Raw genomic sequence first — 25,516 nt, 5'->3', positions numbered from 1 at the left:
AAGTCGCAGATTAAGGATGTACCAGAAAGAACTTTCAACATGAAAAGTCTCAGATTTAAATTACTATTTACCATTTTAATGATGAATTCTGCATCTGAGACTCTTCAATTTGTTAAGAGATGTCGCTGGATTGCGTCCCAATGGGAATTTGAATGACCTTTCAAATTCCCCTTAAATTGATGGTTGAGCTGTTTTTCGATTCAGAGGAGTGCACGCTAGCGCTGTTGAAAAAGCCTGAAACGGTGGAAACAGCTGTCCGACGATTGTGCATCCCTCTGAATCAAAAACAAGCAAAACCATCATTTACTTTAGAAATGATACAAAGTTTACGCATTTCAAAAATTTAATAGAATTAAATATAATAATAAATATTTAATATGTAGGTATAATAACAAGATTTACATGACATAAATTTCTGTTCTGTTTTTATTTTGTGTTCAAGCCTCCTCCGTAGGTGTAGGACTATTTTTGTTAAGATATGCATGAAGTGATTTATCTTCTTCCGGGTCGAATACCCATCTGTACATGACAGCTCCTAACGCTGTGCCTGCCAAAGGTGCTAGTTCGTAAATCCAGTGGTCTTTCCAGTCGTTTGCAAATACATTAGGAGGTATAGACCTTGCCGAATTGAGTCCAGCTCCAGTAAAAGGTTCCAAAGCGAAAATTATACCTCCAACGGCAAGGCCTATACGAAGAGAAATCGAATCAATCAAAGGTTTATTCTTGTCGCAAACAGCTCCCAGAACTATCCACATTAGAATCACGCATGCCAACATTTCCAGAAAAAATCCTTGAACTGGAGTTGTTCCCCACTTAAGTCGCAAAAAGCAGACAGGTTTGCGTTCGTTTGGTATCATTACTATTAATAATCCATAGCCTAGAAATGATCCAATGTACTGCCCCAACACATACACTAAAAATCTTTGCCAAGACATTTTTTTCGTGATTAAAAAACCCAAAGACACTCCAGGATTAATATGCACTGGTCCTAGAGACTGGAACATTTGGACAACTGCTAAAATTGCCAATCCGAAGGCAAAAGCTGGTAGTGTTGGTCCTATTCCATAGTTAAAAGCACACCCCATGCATCCTAACCACATCATGATTGCCGTTCCAAAAATTTCTGTAACTAGTCCCATTAATATTGGACATGGAAAATGTTTACTATCGTCTGGAATCTTCATGATTTTTGAACCCAATGAAAGAATCTAAAAACTGTTTAAAAATAAGCACAAAATGTCAAAAATTGACAATTATTTATCTTGTCATTGGAATGTTTACAATGGCAATTATACTAAAACAAAAAGTTATGACATATTTATTTATATTGTTTATAATTAGTGCAGTCACTGAAGGTTTTCACCTCCGATTTCGTTGAACATTCATCGATTTTCATAAAATTTGGTGAGTAGTTAGAGGATGTCACAAGGAATAAAGATGACACGATATCAGCTTGCGCTTTTACCCTGGGGGCGGATGCCACCCCTTCTCGAGGGTGAAAATTATTTTATTAAAAATAATACCATAAGTTGAAATTTACCAAAGATATGGAATACGACCTCTATGGATCCCAGAAAAAGGTGTGGAAGATGATAAGGAGACAAAAAACAGAAATGAATGAATTTATACGGATAGATAACATTACGGAGACACAATGGACTGAGCATTTCGCGAAATTATATGGAAAAGGAGAAGAAGAGAACAGAGAAATAAACATTAATGAAACCCACGATAGAGTACTAATATCAGAAGAAGAGCTACAAGAGCGAATAAAAAAATTAAAAAATAGAAAAGCACCTGGTCCTGATAAGATAAATAATGAACTGCTAAAATATGGAGGAAGAACACTACTCAAATGGCTCCTAAAATTATTTGTCGATATAATAAATATCGGAGTAGTACCAGCGGAATGGAAGGAAAGTCTCCTGCTACCGATACTCAAAAAGGGAGACTTGAAAAATCCTGAAAATTATAGAGGCATTAGTCTGATGAACAGCACATTAAAATTGTTGACGGCAGTCATAAAAGATAAAATCGAGGAAAAAGCGAATATGGCAGATGAACAGCAAGGCTTCCGGAAGAACCGCAGCACAATAGATGCAATTTTTATTATCAGGCAAATAGTAGAAAAGTCTATTGAATATGGAAAACCAGCATACATGTGCTTTGTAGATTTAAAAAGTGCTTTTGAGAGGGTGAGGCGAAATGATATCTTAAATTTATTACAAGCTGAACAAATACACCACCAGATATTAAGGCTAATTAAGGAAATTAACAAGAACAACAAGACCAGAGTTATAATGTCAACAGGAGAAACAGAACGCATAGAACTAAAGGGATGAATCCGCCAAGGAGACTCACTCAGCCCATTGTTATTCAATATGATGATGAATCAAATAATTCACGAAGTCAGAAAACGACATGGATACCACATGGGAGCACATAAAATCACGATACTATGCTATGCCGATGATGCAGTACTAATTGCTGATAACGAGGATGACCTACAAAGGCAGCTCCACACTTTCAATCTCACAGCAAATAAATTTAATATTAGAATATCGGTAGAAAAAACTAAATGTATAGTGATAAGTAAAGAGCCGCGTAGATGCAAGTTAGAAATAGACGGCAAAATTGTAGAACAAGTAATGAAATTCAATTACCTAGGAGTAGAGATCACTAGTGACAGGAATATAAGAACAGAGACCACAACACAAGCGACAACAGCGGCAAGAGTAAGTGCTTGCCCCCGAGAAACCATATGGAGAAACAAATATCTGACCATGGAAAGCAAAATAAAAGTATACAAGACAACAGTAAGACCTATCCTAACATATGCAGCGGAGACAAGGACCGATACAAGAAAGACGAAACAACAAATCAACAATATCGAAATGAAAGTATTAAGATCAATAGCGGGCATATCATTAAGAGACAGACAAAGCAACAGAAGTATACGAGAATGATGCAAAATTCAAAATATTAACAGGTGGATAAAAACAAGAAAGAAAAACTGGAACGAACATGTAAATCGAATGGAACCAGATAGATTAGCGAACATCTGTAAAAACAACAAGCCGTATAGCAGAAGACCCGTTGGAAGGCCGCCGAAAAGGTGGAAAGACAATGTACAGTCAACAACAACTGAAACAGAATAAGAGGCAGACAAACAGAAGTAATCCTAGTCGCGCGAAGAAGAAGAAGTTGAAAGAGGGATAAATTCTAAGCAAAATTTGTTATATAAATTTATTAATATAAATCATAAGGCCATTATTATGCTAAGAGTAATATTTAATCGCATGTTAGGTTTATCATACTTTCCAAAAATATGGAAATTTGCAGAAATCATAATGATTCTTAAGCCAGCAAAGCGCCCAATGAAGTAACATCTTATCGACCCATCAGCCTACTCCCAATCGTTAGCAAAGTTTTTGAAAGATTGCTGCTACAAAGAATATACGCAGATCATGAATTTTTAACATTACTACCAGAACATCAGTTTGGTTTTCGGGAAAATCACTCTACTACACAACAAGTCCATCGAATAGTAAATGAAATATCAAAAACTCTCGAAGAAAAGAAATACTGCAACGCTGTATTCCTAGATATCTCACAAGCGTTTGACAAAGTTTGGCACATAGGTCTGCTTTACAAAGTAAAATTAGCACTTTCTAGTAACTATTTCCTCCTAATCAAATCCTACTTATCAAATAGATATTTCTCAGTAAAATTCAAAGACCAACAATCCAGCCTCTGTCCCATTAACTCCGGAGTTCCGCAAGGTAGTGTTCTCGGGCCGCTGCTTTTCTCTACACAGCCGATATACCAGAGTCTCATAATACTACGATCGCTTCCTTTGCTGATGACGTAGCAGTACTAGCGGTAAATGAAAATCACATACCAGCCTCACAAGACCTCCAACACCATCTGGACATACTCAGTGAATGGTACACAAAATGGCGAACAAAAGTAAATAAAACAAAATCATCTCAAATAACGTTTACAAACCGCCACAACACATGCCCACCTGTAAGAATGGAAAATGTACGAATACCAACAGTAACAGACGCTAAATACCTTGGCCTCCCTCTTGACCAACGTCCTACTTGGAAAAAACATATACAGACTAAAAGAAGACAACTAGACTTAAAATTTCGGCAAATGTATTGGCTCCTTGGACGCAGATCAAAACTCAACATCCAAAACAAAATTCTTCTGTACAAAGCAATACTCAAACCTATTTGGTACTATGGACTACACCTCTGGGGCTGTGCAAAGTCAACATCACGGAATATCATCCAAAGATTTCAGTCTAAAGTTCTAAGATCAATAGTGGATGCACCATGGTATGTAACTAATCAAACACTTCACGAAGACTTAAATACACCTTTCATCAGAGAAGAAATCCATCGAGCCTCGGAATCACAAAACGAGCGTACCATTCACCATGACAATGAGTTAGTAAGGGAATTATTCCATAATGGCCCTGCCACAAGGAGACTAGATAGAACCTGACCTCAGAACCTATTTTAAAACTAAACATAAATAGAATAAGATAAGACATCATTGGAAGTCTCTTCTTCATGCCCAAAAACATGGAACAGATTTACTTAATACTCTTTTAATGATGTAGATTGTAAATAAACATAATTACATAAAAAAATATTTATTTATATTGTTTATAATTAGTGCAGTCACTGAAGGTTTTCACCTCCGATTTCGTTGAACATTCATCGATTTTCATAAAATTTGGTGAGTAGTTAGAGGATGTCACAAGGAATAAAGATGACATGATGTCAACTTGCGTTTTTACCCTGGGGGCGGATGCCACCCCTTCTCGAGGGTGAAAATTATTTTATTAAAAATAATACCATAAGTTGAAAGAGGGATAAATTCTAAGCAAAATTTGTTATATAAAGTTATTAATATAAATCAATATTTCTGAGTTATTAAAAAAAATCAAAAATTTTATTTTTTCGTAAAAAATGCATGTCCTAAAGCTGTTTTTCACGTATAACTCAAAAAGTATTAGCTTTTACAAAAAAGTTATTATTTTCAAAATTGAAGACAATAAAAAATTAAATACACTCCTCACTTAAGGAACTAAACTCATGTTAATTCTAAGTATTCAAGCTTAAATAACTGGAAAACGATGCATTTTATAAAATATACCTTCCAAGCACTTGTCAAAGTTCTACGGAATACCTCTCAAATGAGCCCAAGAAAAAGTTAATAGCATCAAAATTAAGCAAGTTATGATGAAAATAAGAGAACCCTTTCGAATTTTTTAGGAAAAAGTGAAAAATAAAACATAATGTCATTTCCACAAAAATTTAAATTTATAGTAACCCTTACAAGAATTTATTTATATTAGCATAAGTAAATATTTCAACAATTTTGACCGGTTTAGAATGCATATTTTTGAAAAAAGATGTAATTTAAAAAAATCAGAATTTTTTACAATTATCGTAATTTTCATATTCTTCTGATAATAACTTCAAAAATACTCAATATACGTAAAAAATGATATATACCCAAATTTTTGTTTTTTCTGTATCAAATATTTTACCTTGTTTATAACCGAGCTAGAAACGTTTAAACCTTAAATTTTGCTGCGAGAACCATGTAACCGGGGCCATTTAATCTTTTATTTTTAAAAAAGTACTGAGTTTAAAAGATAAAATTCAACGTGGTTTAATAGCCCTTGAAATTAACTTTCAAATTGTTTTAAGGTGAACCTGATATCGTAAAAAGTAACGGGGTCATTAAAAAAAAACAATAGCATTTTTTGGAAAAATGTTTAAAAGATAAATTTTGAAAGATTTTTGGGGCATAAATTTTAATGTTATCGACTCGTTCGGGTACTCATTTGATAGATATTTCTAAGCACTTCGACAAAGTTTATGACATAAAATGCATCATTTTCACGTTTATTTAAGCTTGAATACTTAGATTTGGGTACTCGCCGAAAAAAATATACATTCAATTACCTATAACTCACTTGGCATACACCCTCAGGGTACAAGCGCAAGTTGGCACCATGATACCTTTATTCCTTGGGACATCCCCTAACCACTCACCAATTTTCATGCAAATTGATGGAGGTTCAACGAAATAGGAGGTAATAGTTCATATCCACCTTCAGTAACTGCACTAAATTGAGATGCAGTTTATGCGGGTATTTGGCTCCGAATTCCTTACACATCGATTTATTTGATATTTTCACAGTAGGTAGGAACTATATCAAGAAACAAAGTCTACCCTATGCCAAAATCTTGGGGGTGGTTCCCTCCCCTTCCCGAAGGTAGAAATTTTTTGGTCAAATAACCTCGGAAGTCGTTAGAGGATTTAATATTATGCAAAATAAATGTATAAATTTTTTTTGGAAACTCCATAGTTTTTGAGTTATTCGTGATTGAAACTTTGGTTTGACGGTTCCTATTGAAAAATGATCGATTTTACGGGTATAATGTTGCAAATAATTTTTGTAGTGTTATTTCTCTGTTCAAAAGGTTGGACTGGTTTAAAATGCATAGTTTTTGAATAAAATAAGGTCAAATTATGGAGCGTATTATTTTCTTAAAAATCTGCTTTCTTTTCTCCGTGTAACTCGAAGATGATAAGAGATGTGAAAAAATATTATTCAGTACACAAATGTAGGATTTTTTTTGACAAAAATTTGGATATTTCTCATTGCTATAGCATAAAAAATAAAAAGGTAAGTATCACTATTTTTAGTTATGTTGATAGCGCGAGTATCACCTTTCTTGCGCCCTTTTACTCATTGCTATTTAAAAACTAAAGATTTTGAATTTATTAATTTTTATAGTTCTTTAAATTGCCTTTGGTTTTCGAATGGATAAGATGTCTTTAAAATGAACGGAATTATTGTGAAACACCGTTCTCTCCAGTTCTTTCTGTTTTGCCAGTCCCTTTCCTGCGTATTTCTTCTTTCTATTGCTTCGCACACTTCATCTCTAAAAGATCTTCGGTGTCTGCCTCTCTTACTTCTTCCTATCGGGCTCCACTCTGTTATTCTGTTTATCCAACGTTTCTTGTCTGTTCCTCTGACATGTCCATACCAGGTTAATCTCTTCTGTTCTATGTAGTTCATTTCTATTTTTTCCCTAATCTCTATGTCATATCTTCTATCTTTTCTTGTTACTCTTTAGCTTCTCCTTAGGAATTCCATCTCTGTTGCTCTTATTTTGTTTTTGGTTTTCTTACTTATTATCCAATTTTCACATTCATAAGTCGAATACCTCTTATCATGGTGGTAAATATTATTCTTTTTGTTTTTATACTGATATTCTGATCAAACAGTATCCCACAGGGTTCAATTTTAGTATGCAGTCTCTTGTTTGGCCTAGTCTATTTTTTACATCTTCTTTAGTTGTTCCATTGTTTAATATTATGAAAACTGAATCCTTATACTTGTCTGTTCCTTTCATTTGTTTACCTTCGTCAATTTCCTGCTGTTTTATTTCGGTATTCTCCCTTGCTAGGCATTTAGTTTTCTTTAGATTAACTCCATTCCAGTTTTTTGTATATAGGGGAGTGCAATTAGAACGAAAACATGCATTGTTTCGGAAAATTTCAAACAAGCTTATATTTTTCTAAAACTGTTTTGTTAGTTTATATACATGTTAAAATAAAAAGTTCTACTCGCAGATTTGGCCGCCAATTGTTTAAACAATAACAATTGTTTTGTACAAATAATTTTAAAAATATCGTTAAATTCATCATTTTACTTTGATCAAATATGTTTCTATTTTGTTTTTGAATATGCTGAATCCGAATATGGCGTTACAATTTAAAAATTCTTATACAGAAACTCTAATACAATGTCTCTGCATAGCCAAGAACCACATGGAAAACTTTTTTATTATCAATTTTACGAAAAAGAAAAAAGTTATTCTTAATAAAATGCTCTGGATAGTCAAAAATCTAAAACTGAACCATCAGATATCAAATTTTATCAATTTTATACGAGTTATGTCAAAAATATGAATTTCGTTAAAGAGTAAAGTACCTTTATATTCCAGAATATCAAAAAATGCTAATATGAAAAGTTGTTTGAAATTAGACACTATGCCTAAATATACAATTACATCATTCTAATCAAAAAAAAAATAATTTCAATTTTTTCTCAAATTACGGATACTCATCATTTTATTACAATTATGATAACTATTTTTTTATCATTTTTACGAAAAAAAGTTATTCTTCATAAAATGCTCTCCCTGGATACAACCATCAGACATCAAACTTTTTTAATTTTATACGAGATATGTAAAAAATATGAATTTTTCTTAAGAGTTAAGTGCCTTTATTATTTGCAATATTTTAATTAGAAGAATGTAATTGAACACTAAAACAAATTTTTTAATTTCAAACAACTTTTCTTAATAACAATTTTCGATATTGTAAAATGTAAAGGTACTTTACTCTTGAGTGAAATTCATATTTTTTGAAATACCTCGTATAACATTATTTAAATTTGATATTTGATGATTGCATCTTAGATTATATATGATGCAGAGTATTTTACTTTTTTTCGTAAAACTGATAATAAAAAAGTTACGCAGACATACTGTATAAGAGCTAAAAAAAATTTTTTGCTGAACATTTATTATTGTTGAAGCTTATTATTAAATGTATACAGAAAAAAGTTAGTTTTACAGAAAAAAGTTTTGATTACTTTGTATAAACATTTTTTTAGCTGGTAATTTTCGGTTTTTGCATTACATTTTTGTTATCTTTCTAAATTTTCTTAAAACGAAGTAATTTATTTCATTTCTAAAGTAAAATAATTCAGTGTATTTTAAAGATTACATTCTAAGCTTTAAAAAAGCACTTATAAGACTGTAATAGATCTGTTCAAACTTTAGTAATACCGTCTTAAAGTGGTGCTAATTCTATAAAACTACGAAGATTTCAAAAATAACATTTTTGAGACGTCATATCATTTGAATTAAATTTTTGAGATTTTTTTGAATGAAACATCATTTAGTAAGATGCTTGAAAAGTAAGTTGTATAAAATTGAGAGTTTTATAAGAAAAATTTTATTAGTTACACATTTTTAAACCATTTTTAAACAAAATTCATGTAAGGCTCATTTTCCGTCCACACCGTACTTATGCCCATACATTTAATTTCTTTCTATTCTAACCATAAGATTGCTTAATTATTCTTCTTTCATGTTCAATTTGTAAAATTTCATTTAATCCATTAGTTAAAGAATTACATTAAAATAACTCAACCGTGCACTTCGCCGTACGTTAGTTTACAGTGCGCCAATGTTTGTGAGAAGGGTGACTTGAGCGTTATAAATAAAAAATTATAGAAGATACAGATTTAATTTTAGAAAATTCTTTATACCTATAAGGTTTTTTTTTGTAAAATTTTCTGAATTTTTCAATGGTCAAGTCAGTTTTTTTCTAAAATTTATATTTTCGGAGTTAGTTAAAAAAAACATCTAATTTCGTAGTTCATTTGTTTAATAAAAAATGAAGCACCCGCTTCTCGAGTAGAACTTTTTGATATGTTGTTTATTAAACATTTCTTAATGAAATTACAAAAAGTTCTATCTTGTTTGATTTTTTCCGAAGTGAAAATCTATATGCACTTCCCTAATATTCCTGTTACAATTTTCTCATCATAAAGCTTAGACCATCTTGATCTTGTGCAATCACTATTAGATCATCAGCAAAAAGTACTCGTTTCTTACTGGTAGGCTCATTCCTTCGCACTTTCTTTTTCATGGTATCAGAGTTTTTTTCAGGAATATTTTGAATATGATAGGGGATGTGGAGACTATTTGTGTTAAATCAACTGTCTATTTCTATTGCTCGTTTTGATAGCTTTGTTATTCTTGTAGAGTGCTTTTACTGCTTTTGTTAACATTCATGAAGCTTCGATGTCTTCCATTGCTTCCCATAGCTTGGTTTTAGGTATCGAGTCATAGGCCTTCTTAAGATTTACAAAAGCCAAATGAAGGATCTATTCTTGGCCATTCTTTTTTCTATTAGTTGATCGACCGTGTAAATGTGATCTAAGCATAACTATTTCATTTATAACCTCTCACTATAATCAAATTTATACATAATATATCCCTATTCGTCTGAAATTCTGATCTGTATACTTGTATTGCTTCGTTTTCTAGAAGTGTCACTCAATCTATCGTAACAATATTTAAACAAGGAAATATGTCTTAAAGTTTCTATGTACAATACAGTTGCAGTCTGTTTAAATATACAGGGTGATTCTTTGGGAATTTTAATTGGACGTTTTAGAAATACTTTACATAATTATTATATGAAACTAAGATAACGGATTTTTTAGATATGGCCAATTAATCTAAAATATTTAGAGCCTCCAAGCCTTCCCCAGTACACCCGAAGTTTACCAGACGTTACTTATTTTAAATGTAATGCCCTCTATATTATTACGTATTTACCTAGAACAGCTATATTATATTATAACACTTTGTGGATAGCATAAAATTTAATATACAAGGTGATTCAAAAAGCGTACTGAAAAAATTCTGAACTTTCTTGAATAGATCATACTATTATTTTCATGTTGTTAGACAGATAAAACTTTTCTTTAAGTTTGTTCAACAACTTTCTATACCTAAATCTAACAGTTTTTGAGATATTTAGCTTCAAATTTATAGATTAAATAAACATTATGATTTTGATTATTCATATATAGGGTGCCAAGTCAATTTTAGTGAACAGCTCTCAGTTTGCGTAAATTATATACAGATAGACAAGTTTACGTCATTGAGAATCACTCTGAGAGTATCACCCAGTGTAATCAGTTTCGAATAATTTGAAAACATTTAATAAATATGACAGAGTTTTAACGGAATATTAATTTTTTTTAGATACTTTACCTTTCGAACTTTAAATTGAGTTTTGTGCTAACCTATTTATTATTTATTATTGATTTGTTTTATCCGTGCGCGTACACTTACAAGAAATCGTGAAAATGTCACAGTCAATGAAGAAGAGATTTCCGTCAATCACCAGTATCGATGTAGAGGTAAGCTATTGATTATTAAATAAGATATTATTAAATAGTCTAAGCTACGATATAAGGTCGATTTGCACCGATGTGTTTAATGGATAAAAATTATTGGATATGTAACTTAGTATGATAACAATTGAAGACCTAAGTGGAAGAAGAAGGTATGTGATAGTCTCAAAAAATTTGTGTTGCCTAGTAAATGAAGGCGATACGTGACTTATCTATCACAATATAAAACTTACACTGTACCTCTAAAAAGCCAAACAACAATGTTGTTAAGCGTTTTAGAGGTACAGTGTAAGTTTCATATGATAGATAAGTCACTTATCACCTTCATTGACTAGGCAACTTAAAATTTTAGAGAATGTCACATATCCCCTTCTTCCACTTAGCTCTTCAATTATAAAAAACAAGTGGTAAAAAATGATTTTTTTTAATTAAAAAAAAATTTGAACTAGATAGATGTGAAGCAAGAGTTGTCAGGTGCAGTGTGTGGATTTTCCGTGTTTTCCCTGTCATACACAGGCAGTGAAAAGAGTCATAAAGCTCGTGACTGAGTCATCTCTTAGTGTCTGTGGTCTTCAGGCAAAAATGGCTTTGTTGCCATCTTCCCAAAAGATTATGCCCAAGTTTCAGACAAAAATTAATTTATTTAAGTATCAAGATGAATATTCTAACTAAAAAAATCTTATAGCAATGTGTACAGGGTTATTCACTATATTTTGACCTCCCTGCAAACTGCTTCATTTACAGAATTAGAAAAAAATGTTAAATACAAAAGTTATTGGATTTTTAAATTATGATTTTTTGACATATATATCATACTAGTGACGTCATCCATCTGAGCGTGATGACGTAATCGACTATTTTTTAAATGAGAATAGAGGTCGTAGCTCATTTGAAAGGTTATTCAATTCCCTATTCAGTAATATAAACATTAAGATAATTATTTAAATAGGGTGTCCAAATTTTTTTTTAAATAAATTAATTAACACAAAAAGAAGAGTGTATGTAATTTATTTAATTCAAAATACATTCTACTGCTGTCAGAAAACAGAAATAAATGTTAATTGAACAAATAAACATTACTTTTCACTTAAATTCAATGTTCAAGCTGCCACCCATCTGCCTCTTGGCTGTTTAAACATTGAATTTAAGCTGCTGTTTTCTAACAGCAGTAGAAGATATTTTGAAATAAATAAATTACATACATTCTTCTTTTTGTGTCAATTAATTTAATTAAAAAAAAATTTTTGACACTTTGTATAAATAATTATCTAACCCCTCTGTGGCGCAGTGATAAGAGCGCCTACCTTTGAAACGAAAGGTCGGGAGTTCGAATCCTACCAGGGGCAGAAATTTTTCATTTATTATAAATGTGTATAAATATACAATGTTCCTGTCCTTGTGGGATCGGTATTCACCGGAGGGACCGCAGACGTTCGGAAACAATTAGCGTCTCTTTGCAAAAACAACGACGTCGACTTTGCAAAGTAACAAGACACTTACTCAACACACACACTACACATTACTCCCCTGACTTAGTAATAAGTTATACAATTACGTGGCTAAAGGTTCTAGTTCTAAACCAAAACCAGAATCAGAGAAAAATAATAATTATCTTAATGTTTATATTACTGAATAGAGAATTGAATATCCTTTCAAATGAGCTATCACACGACCCCTATTCTCATTTAAAAAATAGTCGATTACGTCATCACGCCCAGATGTATGACGTCATTAATATGATATATATGTCAAAAAATCATAATTTAAAAATCGAATAACTTTTGCATTCAATATTTTCTTCTAATTCTGTAAATAAAGCAGTTTACACGGGGGTCAAAATATAGTGAATAACCCTGTAAATATAGCAATGATAGCAATGTTAACTGTTATTAGAAACAATATTTGACTAAGAAATGTTAGCTAAGGCACCAGGTTAAATATATAAAATATTTGAAATTTTATGTATTTTTTGTTAAAAACCTATCTTTTCAAAGCTCTTGCGGCACCTCAAGATGTAAACCTAGAACAAAAATATTTTCTAGTTTTATTGTAGACATGATAAGGCAACTTTCGAGTGCTATTAGAAAGTTCTTTGAAAAAATATTTTTTTCTATCCTTTCGTTCCAACCCTAATACCCATATCCATTTAACAGATCGGTGCCTATAGTGTCTTATAACTACACTTCTCCAAGAAATTAACTCATCACCTTAAACATGTCTCGAATTTCCTAAAGCTGTTGTCCGATTTAAGTGATTTTTTAATATGTTATAGCTAGGGAGCGGATTTATATGCGATCAATTTTGATGAAATATGCGCATATACAGGGTGTTTCATTAATAATTGTCCATATAGTAACTGGAGAAACCTTAGCACAAAATACGAAGATTTTACCTAAAACACTTAAATAAAATGTGGTTCCTTACTGAGTTACAGGGTGTTTTATCTAAAAATTAAAAAACTATTTTTGCTCAGCATTTTAAAACTGTTGTACGTATCCTTTTCACACTTGGCAGAAAGTGCGACTACTATACACCCTACTAAATTATGATAAACAAACGTTTCTAGCTACTATCAGAGGCGTACGACAGGGGATAGTGAATGGTTGACCCTTCTCAAATTCTACGCCACTGGAGGAATTACTATTTTAGTGCCATTTTTAGATTCTCCAATACTTTCTACGTAAATAATATACTCTTCATTGGTAACGATAAAGTTATTACTGTTCGAGATATTTGAAGTTAAATATGAAACGGCACAGTTATTTTGATTAATTTATGATATGATTCATAAGATTAAAATTTAAAAATTATTTGTACCCAGTACTTTAAAACTATTTGGCGTATCCTTATCATACTTGGCAGAAAGTGTAGGCACTGTACACCCTACTAAATTAAGATAAATAAACGTTTCTAGCTACTACCAGAGGCGTACGACAGTGGATAGTGACTGGTTGTCCCTTCCCAAATTCTACGAAACTGACGAAATTGCTATTTTAGTGTAATTTTTTGATTTTCCAATACTTTTTATGCAAATAATATACTCTTCATTCGTAACGATAAAATGATTAGTTTTTGAGATATTTGAAATTAAAAATGAAGCGACACAATACATTAATCAAAATAACCGTGTCGTTTCATTTTTAACTTCAAATATCTCGAAAACTAATGACTTTATCGTTACGAATGAAGAGTATATTATTTTCATAGAAAGTATTGGAGAATCCAAAAATTGAACTAAAATAGCAATTCCGCCAGTAGCGTAGAATTTGGAAAGGGTCAACCATTCACTTTCCCCCGTCGTACGCCTCTGGTAATAGCCAGAAACGTTTGTTTAACGTAATTTAGTAGTTTGCACAGCACCTATACTTTCTGCTAAGTATGAAAAGGATACGTCGAACAGTTTTAAAATGCTGAGCAAAAATAGTTTTTAAATTTTTAGATAAAACAGCCTGTAACTCAGTAAGGAACCACATTTTATTTAAGTGTTTTAGGTTAAATCTTCGTATTTTGTGCTAAGGTTTCTCCAGTTACTATATGGACAATTATTAATGAAACACCCTGTATATGCAGTAAAAAATTACGAAATATGCGCAAGATATGCACAAAAATTCAAAAAATGCGCATTTCGAGAAACCACAAATTTTCTGTTCTATTCTATTCTAGCAGGTTCTTTTATAGGAGGGCGGTAATCTTATTTATTATCTTTCAAATAAAATCATTATTTTAAATTTATGCAATTTATTCACATTTTTTACAAAAATTGATACCAATAGTTACCTATTTAAAATAAAACAACAATATCACTATATATATTTTCGATTATAATTCACTACAATGTGTTTTTCCAAATTTTTACGAGGAAACATTTTCTTTGATATTTTTATAATTTGGAAAACTCCTTTCAACATCAATAGCAGTAATTGGGGCGTATTTAAAATAACTTGTTAAAGCCGAATATTCTGCACCAAAATCAATTTCAAAATTTCCATTAAAGATATCGCATAAATATGTCCTCCAAAGTTTTAAAGCCGTTTAAAGACGGGATGAATATTTCAATTCCCGTTAGAAAATCGTAAAACTATGGTCACAATATAATAAAGAGGGACTATGGTTTAAATGAATGTGTAATTCTCTTAACAATAGGCGATTTAAAAGAATCACCAGAATTGTAGGTAACCGCTAAATATAATAAAAGTAAATAAAATTCGGGTTTTCATCATTTTAACATCCTACAATCATTTTATAACGGCGTACTATAAATAAGTACTTTGTGTAAAGATGGAGTATTTTCTAAGAAAAAATGAAAAGGCAGTGAATGAGCCGTCTCTCTTCAGGTAGTTCTCGAATTAATAGAACAGCCTTTGCGGGGAAATATTTTGTGTCGAATTAAATTTTTTGGACCCTAAATGTTTTTAATAGGCACAACATATGCATGTTTTTTTAAAAATATGCAAAATTTAGTAAAATTCTTAAATATGCGAAATATGCATGCAATATGCATTTAGCATAAAATCCGCTCCCTAGTTATAGCCTTATTCTCTAAGAATGTCTCTGTATGAATGTTGTTGCTAGACAGGTAACTTGTCATTGCATATCGGGTGTACCAATGAAACTGTGACTTTTCCTCAAAGTTCGCGTGACCCTGTAAAATATTCTAGCATTTATAAAATACTTAAATTAAAACCCAACTATAGCCTCATATTTTCTTAACATTCTGTTTTTTGATTCATTCGCTTATGTTGGATAATAAAAAAGTTGGTATTTTAACAACTAGCCTTGTTTTTCACCAATACATGGTGTTTTTAAATAAGTATGGCAAACTTTAAGGAGTAATTCTGTATGAAAAAATAGTGACAGTTGGCTTTATAAAAATATGTCCGCAAATGCTTCGTTTCCGAGATAGGGGGCGTTGAATTTTTTCCAAAAACTGACGATTTATTTATTTCTTTAAAACCAGTTGAGATATGCAAATGAAAGGCTATAGCGGGATAAGATGGTCACAAATGCCCCCGCACCGATCAGCCCCGCTACTTATGTTTTCGATAAAGGATATAAAATTATGCCCTCATGCAAATTTTTAGCTTCCCAGAGGTCCTAAAACTTTTCAAATCGAGAAAAGAAGAATTTTTAGGTTTTATTTTTTTGTGAGCGCAGTTTTACTTTAAAAAATCTGAAAAAATTCATAAGGTTGTATCTTTTGAACACAAAACAACCTGATTTTTTTCAGATTTTTGTAATAAAAAATGAGCAAACGAAAAATTTTTGAAGTTTTCAAAACAAATTTAGGTTATGATAATATGATTTGGCCAACTTTCAAATAGTATTTTTTTGTGTACATTTTGCCGTTCTTTTGAATGGCAGAGGCAGAATTTTTAATATCTGAGCGGAAAGAACGAAAAAATCGAAAAAACCGTTTTTGGCTGTCACGAGATGCATCTCGGGACAGCCAATTTTAGGATTTAGGATCCTTACTACAACAACTGAAAAAATACTAAAAGTGTGAATTTTGTCATAAAATTTGGTATGTGGGGTTATAATAATATTTAGAACAACTTTTCCAAATAACTTTTTTCGATATCTCTAACGCGAAGCAAATCGAATCGCATATCGAAAATTCACCCTGTTTGTGGATTCGCAGTAGGCCGCGTTTAAAATTTAAAGTTTAGTTGACTATTTTAAAAATTGTGAACCATCAACCTCTATGACTGCAAAATTTCAAATCTGTATATATTTTGATAGCCGAAACATAGGGGTGTCTTCATCTTAAATGCGACACACTGTATCTTATCCATTCAATAATTTATTGCAACTAATATAGCCGTGTTTTTTACAGATTCAAAATATACAATGAAAATACTGACTAATTCACTAATTTTATCATGAAAAGTTCAAATTGATTGCATTGAATTATTGAACCAATTAATACGTATTAATATAATAATATTATTATAATTATTATAATATAATAGAGTGAGTTTTATGTATAGAAACCCTGAAGTATCTCGGAAACGACTTGCACGTTTTTCATAGGTTTTGGTGGGTAGGGGTTTTCTAATACAGCCGATATTACAGTGATAATTACATTGTTGTCAGATTTTCCGTTTTTCTGGAAATCTAATGAACTTTCTTATTTCAAATGGAACACCTTGTATATTTTTTGCGTTTCGAAGTGCTTAAGATATACTGATTATTTTGTATGATATCATCCCTATACCTAAATGCCATAGTTTCGGAGTTATTGCTAGGAAATAACATTGATTTAAAAAAAAATTTAAAGAAATTATAAAAATCGATTTTTTAGGCCCCTCTAGGCATTATTTTACGTTCTTTGGATCATTGGGAACAAAAAATGTCTTTTGTAATTTTTCTCTAAAGTTAATCGTTTTCGAGTTATAAACAATCTAAAACTGAAAAAAATGGAATAATGACGATTTTCAAGGTTCAAAAACAAAAATAAAAAATAATATTTTTGAAACTGCGGTGTACCCAAATTCAAGCTAAACCCTTCTTCCGGGAGCTCGCTATAAGATTTTTTGGCACGATTTATTCTAAAACGTTGCTTTTTAATAAATGCTAATGAAGCGCATATGAGAGGACCGGCGTTTAACAACTAAAAAACAATATTTTAGAATGAAACAAGCTCAAATTACTTATTGTTAACTGATAAAATAAGGCTTTAGCTTGAATTTCTGTACTTCGCAGTTTCAAAAATAATATTTGTATTATTTTTGAAATACAAATTATATTTGTATATATATAATATTGATTTGTGTTTTTTAACACATTCACGGTCATGATTGCATATGAAGTCATTTACTCCATAAGAATATGTGTATACAGTGACAGCGTGTCCTTGAATGTGTTAACCTTGAAAATCGTCATTATTCGATTTCTTTTCAGTTTAAAATTATTTATAACTCGAAAACGATTCACTTTAGTGAAAAATTACAAAAGAACTTTTTTGTTCCCAATGGTCCAAAGAACCTAAAATAATGTCTACCCGGCCGAAAAAATTGATTTTTATAATTTGTTTAAAAAGTTTTTTTAAATAGCAATAACTCCGAAATTATGGCCTTTAGGTATAGAGAATATAACATGGAAAATAATCAGTATTTCTTAAGGACTTCAAAACGCAAAAAATATACAGGGTGTTCCATTTGAAATAAGAAATTTAATTAGATATTCAGAACAACGGAATATCTGTCAAAAGTATTACTATAATATCGGCCACATTAGAAGACCCCTACCCACCACAATCTATAAAAATCGTGCAAGCTATTTCCGAGATAATTAATATGACAAAATTCACACTCTTAGCATTTTTTTAGTTGTTGTTGTCAGGATCCTAAATCCTAAAATTGGCTGTCCCGAGATGCATCTCGTGACAGCCAAAAACGGTCTTTTCGATTTTTTCGTTCTTTCCGCTCAGATATTAAAAATTCTGCTTCTGCCATTCAAAAGAAAGGCAAAATGTACACAAAAAAATACTATTTAAAAGTTGACCAAATTATATTATCATAACCTAAAATTTTTTTGAAAATTTCAAAAAATTTTCCTGGGCTCATTTTTTATTACAAAAATCTGAAAAAAATCAGGTTGTTTTGTATTCAAAAGATACAACCTCCCTAATTTTTTCAGATTTTTTAAAGTAAAACTGCGCTCACAAAAAAATAAAACATAAAAATTCTTCTTTTCTTGATTTAAAAAGTTTTAGGACCTCTGGGAAGCTAAAAATTTGCATGAGGGCATAATTTTATATCCTTTATGGAAAACATAAGTAGCGAGGCTGATCGGTGCGGGGGCATTTTTGACCATCTTATCCCGCTATAGCCTTTGGTGTGCTTTAAGAGGTAGTTATTACGCGTTTTTTAATATACAATCAATAATTTCATATTTACCATTGGCGTGCATACGGGTAATATGAGCCTTATAGAGAACCTAAAATTCTTAATTGTATGTCAAAAAATGCACCCTTAAAACACACCAAATTTCATTTGCATATATCAACCGGTTTTAGAGCGATAAATAAAGCGTCAGTTTGTAAGAAAAAATTCAACACCCCGTTTCTCGGAAACGAAGCATTTGCGGACATACGTTTATAAAGCAAACTATCGTTATTTTTTCATACAGAATTATCCCTTAAAGTTTGCCGTACTTATTTAAAAACACCCTGTATTTATGAAAAACAAAGCTAGTTGTTAAAGTACCTATTTATTTTATTATCCTACATAAGCGAATGAATCAAAAAACAGAATGTTAAGAAAACTTGAGGCTATAGTTGGGTTTTAATTTCAGTATTTGATGAATACTAGAATATTACACAGGGTGTGGTGTACTTTGACAAAAAATCACAGTTTGATTGGTACACCCGGTATACAATGAAAATTCACCTGTCTAGCAATAATATTATTACAGCGATATTGTTAAAGAATAAGGCTATAACGTATTAAAAAATCACTTAAATCGGAAAACAGATTTGGGAAATTCGTGACATTAAAAATGACCAATTTTTAAGGACGTGCGGTAATTTCTTCGAGAAGTAGGTATAACAAATGAATGTGGTGTTTTATAATTTGAAGCTTTTTGTAATATTAATATTTTCCCCTTATCTGTTTATTGTACTGAATGTTACCTTAGTAAAATTGAAAAACGAAAGTTAAATATCATAACACGTATTCTAAAAATGCTCGGTATAATATGACTTCACATAAATAAGTGCAAATTTATTAACAAAATTGCAAAAACAGTGCACAAAATGCACAACAGTATTTGACGCAAAACATCCGAGGCATAAAAAGACGAACAGATGCGCTCGCATCCCGCCAAAGAAAAAAGAATGCATTGGCATTTTTCCAGATCTAAAGCAACCAAAACACACTGTCATCTCTATTAAAGTGTTAAACATTGCTTTCCTTAATAATTAGACATTTCCCTGAATTCCCGAGCACGAAAGTAGGCCATTTATATTTCCGCAGCATCTGAAGTATTCTGGAGATATAGCGGTTGTTTATTTCTTGAGCATCAAGATTGCGAAAGTATTTTTATATATTACGTAACTCTGGAGAATTTTGTAGCTGGGAGGTGTATTATTAATTTTTCGTCGATTGGATGTGTTTACGGAAGTCCAAAATAAAAATGGGTCAGAATCTGAAGATTTTTATTTATTAATTAGAATTGTCACTATAAGACCAGTTGATAAATTAATGTTTTGTTTTGTAACTGTCTCTTGTCTTCAACATAAGACGAGAAACAAACTTCTAAATGGTTGATTATGAAAGAGTCAGAATAATAATTAATCTTCGTCTAAGCTAAGCAGGTACAATTCGATGTTGAAGTAATAGTAGATTGTAAGTTTAAGTATTTTAGAATTTTTGTTAATAGACCAATAAGACAAGAAAAAACGTCTATTTTTGGATGTGAGAGGTGGCATTCGGATTTTTGCAGATAAAGTTAGGTGATACCTTCAGTAATAATAATTGACTTATGCTCCTTCTCAAATATGCCTGGAACAATAATAAAAAAATTAAAATATTTAAAAATTTCGAAAAGCATCGATTTTCTTCTGCTTTCTTTGCTTATAACTTTAAAACGATTCGTTTTGGAACAAAGTCGTATAGAAATAAAATAAAGATAACTGAATTTTGAATGATATACGACTGGTTAAAAATGTCTTAAGTTATCACCATTTCAGCAAAATAGCAATAAATACAAAATAAGGGGGCAAAATAAGTCTGTTGTTATTAAATATTTTTTAACCACTTTGGTGGCACCTAGAACCTTAGTAATTCGCTTAGGAAATTCTTTGTAACATACTTAAATCGTGTACCAAATTTAATTAAAATCGACCTAATAAATTTTGCATAATAAATTTGCAATCTAAATGTTTTTAAAAAAGTTCAAATTTTTTAAAATCTTTCTGAACAAAAAGTAGACCATTTAGAAGTTGGCTAATTTTTTTTGCATATAAAGAGGTGCTCTACCTATCTAATACACTTTACAGAATTAAAATCGGATTATTTAAGGGGCCCCAGCAATGTTTTAAATTTATAAACAATTTTTTGGCTTATAAACAAATAGCTTTGTTTAATAATAAAAAAATTAATTTTTAGCAATGCAAATATTTAAAAACGGTATAATTTGACTTAAACTTTCAAATGCTGTCAGCAGAATTGCTATTTTATTTTTTAATAAAACGTTATTCGCGTTCAAAAATTGCAATTTCTCGATTTTTTGAAAGTTCCACCGCGTTTATCTCGAAAACTATGCATCCTACGAAAAACTTGTAAGAACATTTTTTGCTTAGAATTATCCAAGAAATACAAAAAAATATTTTATTTTGCGAAAAATCGATTTTATGTAATTCTCAAGTTCTTCGTTCATAACAATCTTATCGACATGCGACATCCGGATCAACTGTTACAAAAAAAATTCGTATTCTACGGCTCAAAATACATAAAAAACTTCGGTTAGTCCATCTAAATAAAGGAGCCCGTAGCACCCCCTCCTGGCCAGAGCACTAATTTGTTTATAAGCCAAAAAATTGTTTATAACTTTAAAACATTGCTGAGGCTGCTTAAATAATCCGATTTCAATTCTGTAGAGTGCATTAGATAGGTGGAGTACTTCTTTATATGTAAAAAAATTGACAAATCTTTGTATATTCTGGTTTTGTTGTGCAAGATTTTAAATAATTTTAATTTTTTAAAAAAAGTTTAGATTGCAAAATTATTATGCAAAATCTAGTAAGTCAATTTTAATGAAATTTGGTGTACGCTTTTAGCACATTACAAAAATTTTCTAAGCGAATTAGGAAGGTTCCAAGTATAACCTAAGTGATGGAATCATTGAATAAGGACAGGTTTGTTTTGCCCCCTTATTTTATATTTATTGCTATTTTGAAGCAAGGGTGATAAATTAAGACATTTTTAACCAATCGCATCTGATACGAAATTTAATTATCTTTTAAAAAACGAAATTTTTTGATATTTTTAAATATTTTATTTTTTTATTAATGTTCCGGGCATATTTGAGAATGAGCATAAATCAATTATTATTAACGAAGTTATCACCTAACTTTTAGTGATGTTGAAAAAGTAACTATTCGTTACAAAGTACTCGTTACTTGCGAATACCGAAAGTAACGATTACTATTCAGAGAAACAAATCGTTACTTTGATTACTCTGATTACTTCGTACCAATCGTTGATTACTTTGATTACTCTGATTACTTTGATTACTCTGATTACTTTGATTAGTCTGATTACTTTGATTACTTTGATTACTCTGATTACTTTGATTACTCTGATTATTTCGATTACCCTGATTACTTTGATTACTCTGATTACTCTGATTACTTTGATTACTCTAATTACTTTGATTACTCTGATTACTTTGATTACTCTGATTACTCTGATTACTTTGATTACTCTGATTACTTTGATTACTCTGATTACTTCGTTACTTCGTACCAATCGTTGAATACTTTGAATACTGTGATTACTCTGATTACTCCGTTTACTTTGATTACTCTGATTACTTCGTTACTTCATACCAATCGTATCAGATCGAGTATCGACAGAGCGAGTATCTACTTTGATTACTCTGATTACTTCGTTACTTCGTACCAATCGTATCAGAAGAGTGAGTAACGATTATTGTATCTACAACCATTACACTTGATTACTTTCATACTTTCTAGACTGACCGTAAAAATGTGGAAATGATAATGTTTTTACAGTATGTTCAATGATCAACAACTTTAATTTTGTATGCGTTGCATTGGTTTTATTAGAATTAGACCAGGACATTTATCACTAAAAGCACCAGAATAAATTGATTTTTAAATAGAGCACCTAGAGACTTGCGACTTTTTGCGTTGTGTTCAGCATGAACTCAAGAAAAAGGTTACAATAGGAAAATGGGTAGGAATTAGAAATGCATAAGTGCATTTGAAAATGTATAAAATGCATCCAAAAGTGCATAAACATGTCAAAATCAGTATACGGTCAGATTTTGTTATTCGGGGGGTTTTTGGGGTCACTGAACATGGAATATGCAATCAGAACTGACCTCCGAAGTACCTCTGGTATCCAGGGTTATTCAAAGGTACGTCATCTAGAGTTTAGAGGGTTTTTGTCACTTAATTGATGCAAACAGATTACTCGAGGGTTTTTACGATCTTCTTTAAATGCCACCATCTCCGCTGCGGAGGTCGGCAATCATCATAGCTATTCGTATTTTAGAGACGGTTGCTCTGAAAAGTTCATTTGATGTACATCCTTACCACTCTCTCAGGTTGCGCAGCCATGATATTCTGCGTCTCCCTATGCTTCTCTTTCCTTGAATATTTCCCTCCATAAACAATTTAAGCAAGCTGTATCTCTCTCCACGTGACATATGTCCGAGATATTCCAATTTTCTTACTTTGATGGTATTTAGGATTTCCATCCCTTTATTCATCTTTCTCAGAACCTCTTTGTTTGTGACGTGTTCTGTCCACGATATTTTCAGAATTCTTCTGTACACCAACAGCTCGAATGATTCTAGTTTTTTCATTGATGCAGCATTCAAGGTCCAAGCTTCCATTCCATAAAGCAAAGTCGAGAAAACGTAGCACCTAGCCAAAGTAACTCTTAGCTCCAACTTCAAATCTCTTGTGCAGAGCACTTTTCGCATTTTGTTAAAATTTGCTCTAGCCTTTTCTATTCTGATTTTGATTTCCTGTAAGTAATCTCCTGTGGAGTTGATCATTGTTCCAAGGTATGCATATTGGTCGACTCGTTCGATATTGGATCCGTTTATGAAGAGATTTTCGTTATTTCTTTGAGTTTTCGATATTCTCATAAACTTTATCTTCTTGACATTTATTGTTAACCCGTATTCTTGTCCAAACTCCGATATTCTGGTCACTAGCCTCTGAAAATCCCCAATATTTTCAGCTAAGATGACAGTGTCATTCGCATATCTAATGTTGTTAATGGGAACACCGTTTACCTTTATTCCAGCTGTTGCACCCTCAAGAGCTTACTTCAAGATCTCTTCCGAGTAGGCATTAAAAAGAATTGGCGACAACATGCATCCCTGTCTCACTCCACTTCTGATTTCAATTTCCTCTGACAGCTGATCGTTAACACGTACTTTTGCTCAATGCTTATAGTATAAATTCGATATAATCCTGAGGTCATTTGTGGTCTATGTTCTTTGATTCCAGGACATGCATTAATTGTTAATGTCGTACTTTGTCAAATAATTTATTATAGTCAATAAAACACGCATATATATCTTGATTGACGTCCAGGCACCTTTGTATAAGTATGTTAAGTGAAAAAAGAGCTTCACGAGTTCCCAGGCCTTTGCGAAACCCAAATTGCGTATCATTAATGTATGTATATGTCCAGTTTATGATATATTTATAAACAGAAACATATATTCATAAACATATAAACAAGTGTACATGTACAACTATACGCTTTCAGTCGAAAGTACTACGGACCATAACAAATGCATCTTCTTGGTTTATATCAAACAGGGAAGTCCGAGACGATCCCAAGTAGGCACAGTTAAGGAAATAGTAAGTGAATACAGCAGCCGCTATTTGGTGAAATTGAAAAACCACCCAAACAATCTTGCACTAATCCTGATAGATAATAGTGAGCACTGAATAGAATAGAATATAATAGAATAGAAATATGCTTTATTGTCTTGAAAAAATTTAACAATTTTATAGACAAAGCTTACAAGAATCATAAATAAAAACAATAACAAATACAATAACAAATACAATTTACTAAAATTATACAAATCGTCAATATAAATACAACATAATAAAGTCAAATAAAAATCAGTAACAATCTATTGCCAAATTAAAAAAAAATTGCAAATTGCGTAATCTACCTTAAGAAATTTAATAAGAAATTTAATAAGTTATTTAATAAGTTATGCTGCTGCATATGACACTCAAATATAGATTAAGATTCTACTTATACATAACAATACTGTAATTTCTTAGTTATTGGTTAAGAAACTCTGCTATTGAATAATATGGTCTTTCAGATAAATAGGCTTTAGTCATTTTACGGAACTTGGGGAAAGATGTTGCAGATTTAAGTTGTAGAGGGAGATGCTTGTATAGTTTTTTTGTAGAATATAATATAGATTTCTTTATTAACTCACTGGACGGGATCGGTAAATAGATGTCAAAAGTAGAATTTCTGGTGGAATAGTCATGTCTAGGTCTTTCTGGAAAAACATGTAGATGTTTACGAATTAAGCAAACAGTTTCTAAAATATATAAAGAAGGTAATGTTAGAATTCTGTGATCTTTGAAGTAGCTTCTGCAATGTGTTGTTCTTCTGAGGCCAAACAGATATCTGATTGCTCTTTTTTGCAATTTAAAAATAACATCGGATTGGGCAGCTGTACCAAAACCCCAAAAAGGCAGACCATATCGAAGATGGGACTCGAACAATGAAA

General features: G+C 31.4%; 1 protein-coding gene across 1 annotated transcript; it reads right to left on the bottom strand.

The window, feature by feature from the left end:
- Nucleotides 1–325: 325 nt before the first annotated feature.
- Nucleotides 326–1,269, bottom strand: LOC114337296 (aquaporin-like). The gene has a single exon (XM_028287704.2). It carries the CDS (start codon nucleotides 1,182–1,184, stop codon nucleotides 438–440), a length of 747 nt encoding a protein of 248 aa, XP_028143505.2. The 5' UTR covers nucleotides 1,185–1,269; the 3' UTR covers nucleotides 326–437.
- Nucleotides 1,270–25,516: the final 24,247 nt, after the last annotated feature.

The sequence above is a fragment of the Diabrotica virgifera genome, chromosome 9 (assembly GCF_917563875.1).
Source record: "Diabrotica virgifera virgifera chromosome 9, PGI_DIABVI_V3a".
NCBI classification, from domain to species: Eukaryota; Metazoa; Arthropoda; class Insecta; order Coleoptera; family Chrysomelidae; genus Diabrotica; species Diabrotica virgifera.
This window is presented reverse-complemented; position numbering and strand designations above follow the sequence as displayed.

What these genes read in the sequence shown, in the direction of transcription:
- LOC114337296 (XM_028287704.2), bottom strand. Translation starts at nt 1,184, where the DNA reads ATGAAGATTCCAGACGATAGTAAACATTTTCCATGTCCAATATTAATG.